The 6,570-nt window shown below is 41.0% G+C and overlaps 1 protein-coding gene across 2 annotated transcripts in view; it reads right to left on the bottom strand.

Annotated features, from left to right (window-relative positions):
• Positions 1–6,570, bottom strand: part of DUSP16 (dual specificity phosphatase 16) — a 96,909-nt gene that overhangs the window by 51,783 nt on the left and 38,556 nt on the right. For both annotated transcript variants that reach the window (XM_019515967.1, XM_019515966.1), the window contains exons 2-3: positions 2,885–3,482; positions 1,017–1,155 (exon numbers count right to left, since the gene is read on the bottom strand). In XM_019515967.1, the coding sequence (XP_019371512.1) occupies positions 1,017–1,155; positions 2,885–3,115 (370 nt within the window). In that variant the 5' untranslated portion in view covers positions 3,116–3,482. The remainder of the gene's footprint in view (positions 1–1,016; positions 1,156–2,884; positions 3,483–6,570) is intronic.

Consider the following 6,570-nt stretch of genomic DNA (forward strand, 5'->3'; position numbering starts at 1 on the left):
GGCTCCGCACCCTGCTCGGGTCGCCTCTGCACATACCATGCTTAAAAATTCTTTTCTGTATATATTGGTACAGCTTCCACCAAAGCTAAAAGGCACTTGTTTGAAAGCAGGATTTTGCCTTTACACTTTTATTTTGCCTCAAGAACGGAAGAAACTTTTCACTGCATCCAGAGCAACAGGACAATCCATCTCCAATTCCCATACTCCAGCTGATCCCCACACGCCAACTTTCAAATGGACATGGGGGAAAAAAATTCTCTCAGTTTTTTTTGGCAACCAAATTAGATTCCCTACTGCCACTGGATGAAGTAACTGAAAAACCTCGCATGCAATTTATTTAGAACACCTTCCCCTTTCCTCCCCCACCACGTACTTCGTTCCATTGCTTCTCCTACATCATTTTAACCCTCTCTCTTCTGTATATCTATCCCCTCCAATACTTGTCAGTTGATAAAAAGCACCATTTTGGCTTTCTTTGTTCTCTTCCTGTGTTTTGAAGAGGGGAGATTTCTGTGGTTCTTTCTTCCTGCCCACAATCTTCCAAACCTGTCCACATGTTTGGAGGACCCTTCACCTACAAACTCTTCTCTTTCAGTTGAAGAGATGAGGATAACAAGAATGGAATATACAGGACCCACCTCATTGCAAAGCTTGAAAAAGCAGGTAACTGCATTCTTTATGCTGCTTCAGGTTCAAGGATGTTAAGCTGTTGGAGGTGGTTAAGGGGAAGGGGCTGGGGGGTAGAGGGAAAAAGGAGGGATGATCTAGGGCTGAATTTTCATTTACACAGCTATACTGGTGGGAAGAGCCTCAAGTCAGGTCCTTTAGCTTTTCAGTGATTCTCAAATACGTTGTACACATGTACCCACAGAGCACTCAATAGTAAAAAAAAAGTGAATACAGAACTCAAGGGTTACACTGAAGTTGCTGCAGAAGTGAGTGTGCACATGTATGTATTTTATATCAGCTGCACCCCCTTTTCTTCCCCATTCTCGCATGATATTTTTGCATCATACCTGAAAGCAGGTTTACAGAACTGAAAGTCTTCTCCAGTTTCCCCAGCAACACAGTAAGAAAGCAGTCGGATGAAAGTGAGGCGACATCCTTTGAACTTTGGTCATATACCACCACCTCTTGTTTGCCATCAATTTCAATCTGAAACACAAATAAGTGGAGATCAGATGACAGAAGATGAGGGTGGGAGGGAAAGGGACTACCAGTGCCGGATTTAGGCACAAGCTAAGCAAGCTACAGCTTAAGGCCTCACATTATGAGGGGCCTCTAAATACAAAACGGCAAAACCTCATAAATCCAGCATGCTTGGGACCTAACACGTGCCAGAAATTGGAAAATGCCAAATTTTTTTAAACTGGTACTACAGCCGGTCACAGAGCTAGGCAGGGGTGGGGAGGTAGTGGCAGCCAGTCCCAGAGCCACCCACATGCCGAGCAGCGGCGGGGGGTTCTTAATGGAGGCAGCGGCAGGCACGTGCAAGCTTCCCCCGCCACTTCCGGGCTGGGGGAGTGGGGCGGGGAGGGGGAGCGGCAGCAGGTCCTGAAGCGGCAGGGGAAGTGTCAGATTTGGTAACGCTATGGGACCTTTTAAACTCGGCATAGTTTAGGGCCCAAGCATGTCATAATCCAGCCCTGGGGACCCCACTATGAAAATAAATACATAAAATCACATTTTGAGGTTCTATGCTTACTTTACAGTAGCCCAAATCTCTGGATTCTCCATACAGTTTATACAGAAACCACCTGGTATTTTTTACACTTATTAAAATGCCTGACAAAACCATCCTTTCATGCATATGTAAATCAAATATCTGCCCAGGGTTGAAGCCTGCTGTATGATATCACTGACTCAAATTTTTAGGTCACTTAAGGAAAAAAAGAAAGTTTATAGTGCCTGAAATTCAGGTTTTACTTTTGAATGCAAAAAACAAATTTTAGTTTCTTCCCCCCATCCTTGTGCCCCACTGCCAAAGGCCTTATAAAAAAAAAAGCATCTATAAAAAAACCCTCTTCATATTGAACATTTTTTGAAAACTCTTTTCCCAAACTAAACCCCATACAAAACTTCAAACCAACAGACAACAACAAAAGAATTCTTATGTCCAGATTTTCACTGCCACCCAAAATAGTAGAAACAAGCACTGACATACCTTATAAACAATATCCATACATAGATCCATTTTAAAACTAGACTTAGTTATATTCCCCAAGTATCATAACTCTAAAATTTTCATTATTAACAATGATTTTTTTTTCTTAGCTAAAGCACACTAACCAGAAGGTGTGGGGATTTTTTTTTTTTGTAGATAAGCAATTTTCTTCCATATTGGAACATGAAACCTTTATAAAAAGAACAACCCTTGACTAAGCAATCCCTCCTACTCTGGGAGACCTTATTAAAAAGGCTTGACATTACAGAACGCAGTCGTTCTCCATCTTTTGCTAAAACCACTCTTGTTAAGCAACTGGACGTCTGTGTTCATCTCTCTTACATTAGTATTTGCTGCAATTTTGCAAGTTAAACTTTGAACATCTTTGTATCTGAATTAGATACGCATAAAAGATCATCTAATGCAAAACTGACTACAGCCTTTAAGGAAAAGAAAATACATTACTTTTTTACTGGAATAATCTTAAACTGTTAAAACATACTATGCATCATTAATAGATAAATGGGAAAAATATTAAATCAATTATTTGAAGAAGTTCCCCTCCAATATTTACTGTGGCCACTTGGAAGTAAAGAAAGTCCTCAAAAACTGAATATATTCATCATTACTCACTGTGCCACACAGTGGTTTAAAAAAAATTGATTGAAACCTCTTATTTCCCCCAGCCTTAAGTAAAGCAAAAGCGAGAAGAACCCTTACCTTGTGTTTTGCCGAGTGTTGAATTAGCTCTGTAATCAGCACTTTGTCCTGCTGCAGCCTCCGCTTCATAAGCTTGGAGCAGTTGATATTGATGGCATCCAAGATGTGGGATGTGTTGTATTCCACAAAGGGGCGGCTATCAATCAGAAGCAAGTGTTCTGTGCCACTTTCTAGCAAAGCCACCAACCTCTCGGCAAGAATAAGTTGAGTCCTGATCATCTCATCGGCCATGACAACAATAAGGCCTCTTACCACCTCCCTCTAATTTGCAGCGATGATGTAATGGCTGTGTACTCAAAGGCTTAGCCACCCCATTGTACTGGAAGTGTATGAGGTCATGCTGGTAGTGACTGGCAAAAGAAAAGTTAAACCCATATTCAGAAAGAGCCCTCCAAATGAATGTCTCCTCCTGCTTGCAGTTGATGTGCCGTTACAAAGGACTCATTTCACAAAGCAGCCTCTCGCTTCTGATTCATCAGGAGATGACTATGGAAGTAGCCATTTCACAATTCAAACAAAAGATGCTTTCGGGCTGCCACTGCATTACATCATTCTTTACCTTTGCTCCAGACCACCAGATTTGCACTGGACTAAGTGCCTACAGGAAAGGGGGGGGGGGGGGAAGGGAGGAGAAAAAACAACGGTGGGGACTGTAAAGAGTGAGTAGTACACAGCATTTAAAAACATGATTAGTTCACTCTTATGCTCCATAGGACTATTACATCTTTAATTAATATACATCTGAAACATCACCTTCCAAACAGCTTTGGGGTATTATTTGGAAGTGCTGTCTCTGTCTATTCCAACAATCTTGCCTGTACTATTATTTTTTTATTCAGGCAAATGTAACCAGTCTTAATTGCAAACTTTTGTTGCCACTGGCATAATCTCTTCACGAGACCTTGTGACAGAATATAATGAAGAGATATTGCCTTAAGTCGCAGCGTTCATTTTCAGTGGAAAACTTAATTGGATGTGCTGTAGCGTGTTACTACATTTAAATAAAAGGAGTATGATTTTTTAGAGAAATGTGAAATTTTTTGTAAACTTAGACACTTCAAATTCTAAAACTGTACAGTAAAAAGGTTAACAATATCCCATTAGAGTGCGTTTGTAGTTGTCCACTCTTCATAAACTTATCCACTTTTCTGGTTGGAGAATATGGTTGAAGGAGGAGACAAGAAGAGAATGCCATTTTCAGGATACGCCCTATGCATCAATGAACTGGTCCATGTCTGCCCTGTAGAAATTTATCACGTCAAGCACTGTTTCTTCTCAAGTAACAGGAGCACCTGTCTGAGAGGGACACTACAGATAGCATACGTGCAAGCTAAACACCTTTTTGGAGCAAATTAGGCTCAAACCAAGACTAGAGACTGAACGAACCCAAATCGTTTCGCTCGGAACACATTTAAATAGCTGAGTAGTGAACATTTTAGTTGCAGTGATTCAACTTGTCCTCCCATTACTGCCCTACCTGAGCAGTGACTTTCCAATCTCTCTCAAATTACACTGCTTCTGGAATACCTAGAACATATATTCAGAGTTCACTGCAACTCACCCATAAGGAATGAACAGTGCTGCAAAATGAACATAATATGCCTTAATCAGCACAACAAAACCTGCCCAACAAGCAACTGCATTCTGTAGCTTGCATTTGGGTTTACAGTCTAATGTTCCTGTTATTTGAGGAACTGTTTTAGGTCAGTAAAGTTGTGAAATATCCCTTAGTAACAAAGTGCAACCCCAGCAAATCATTTGTATGTCAGCTAGCATTAGCTTGTATTCATAGCATTAGGCTAACAAAAAGGATGGCTCAATGGCAAATGAGGGAGACTTGGCTGCCATTTCCTGCCCTGCCAATGACATCCTGTGTGACCATGAGCAGGTCATTTAGCCTATCTTTCTGGGTCCCACAGAGGAACTTGCTCATTGTGGATGCCACAAGATTAATTCATCTGCAATTCCTCAAACACCAGACACCAACATTAGGATGGACTCAGATGAAATATGCACATCTTCAAGGTTTAGGCATCTGGCCTTCAAGTCTTACACCAGATAATCTTAATTTTTTAATGCATCTGAGTGACAGAACAATAATCCAATGAGGATATGGTTGCAGCAATGCAAACCAAAAGAAATTATAGCAACCACCACAATGAAGTTAGTGATGACTGATGAAGAAAGCCAGATGTCTCTCATGGCAAATGTCAAGTTACCTGATGCTCAGAAAGTAATACTCCTCAACTCTTTTGGACTTTGCAAGACAGACAATCAACTGTTCCATTTGGCTGACCTACCCTTTATTTTTGCAGTGGGTACAGATAAGAGTGAAAAGCAGAAATCTCTCATTATTTGACTCTTCTGTAATCATACGATTCTTATATAGTGAGCACTCTGAATTTATCTGCCTGCTCACAATAGATCATATTGTTTCCCTTTATATTAAAATGTCAATAGTCACTCTTTCTGTATTTAAAATATGCCAACCAAAATATAGTGAAATAATGATAACAAATCTTTCATGAATGACTAATTCATCTCACAACCAATGAAAAGACTAACTACTGATTAATAGTTACTCACAGATAGTTATTCATTATTACATAACCCCTTGGAGTGACAAATTAAATAGATTTTACTGTATTTGAAAAGGAAGAGAATGAAATAAAAGTAACCATCCCCTTATACATGCACAGAGACAAAGACCTATTGTAAATAGCCAGATACCTCTTTTTAGCAGGGGGCACAAATTGAACATCTGAATTTCTCCATGAACTCCAAAGCATTCATTCTTGCACAAATGTTTGGAGTAAAGCTTCATTAGAAGCAGTCTGAACACACACAATCTTTAATATTTGGTTAAAAAAAAAAATCTTCCATGATTTTTTCCTGTAGCTATTCGTTACAGGGCTCAGTACTGTAACTACGGGTGGGCAAGGAGGGCACCAGGCCCAAGCGCAGATTTAGAGGGGGCACTAGAATGGTGCCCCCCAGGGAGCTTATTCCACAAGCATGTGTGCTATAGCAAGAGCCCAAGCCCACCACAGCTGCTGAGCCCCTATGTGGTTGGCTGTCCTAGTCAAGATACTGTAACCTACGTCGCAGCAGCAGCAGTTGCTGCCACCACTACCAGATCTTTAAGTCTCCAGGGTGAGCCAAGACTCACACAACCCCTCTGCCCCCTCCCCGCTGCACACATTTCCTTCCCACTCTGCATCAGGTGTGGAAATATCATTTGGGTTAAATACACAGCTTAAGGCCCCAATCCTGTACCGAGATCCAAGCAGGGCAAGGGTTTATTTGCAGACTTCTCAGCCAAAAATCAGGGTCTGCTGTGGCACATACATTATTCTCCAAGCATTAAAACAGGTCCCAGTTGGGCAAGTGCTTTTAAATCTCACTGATGGCAAGTGGAGTTGACGGAGCACTGAACCTTGTAGAAACAACTTCAACACCTTGCAGAATCAGGCCAGGAGTAAGAAAAAAAAATTCAATAAGGTCATAAATTCAAACCGATTCATAAATTGGTGTGTACAAGGGTTCTATTTCAGCAACAGGCCACTTCCTGTTAGCACTGAGAAATCCCACAGCAGTGGGTATTCTACTCATTGGAGACAAATACAAAATTATTCAAACACACACAAACATATAAATCCAAGATCAATTCTGGGGTGGAAGGGGGG

Source organism: Gavialis gangeticus, unplaced genomic scaffold, assembly GCF_001723915.1.
Source record: "Gavialis gangeticus isolate Ggan-Ray unplaced genomic scaffold, GavGan_comp1, whole genome shotgun sequence".
In the NCBI taxonomy this organism is placed as follows: domain Eukaryota; kingdom Metazoa; phylum Chordata; order Crocodylia; family Gavialidae; genus Gavialis; species Gavialis gangeticus.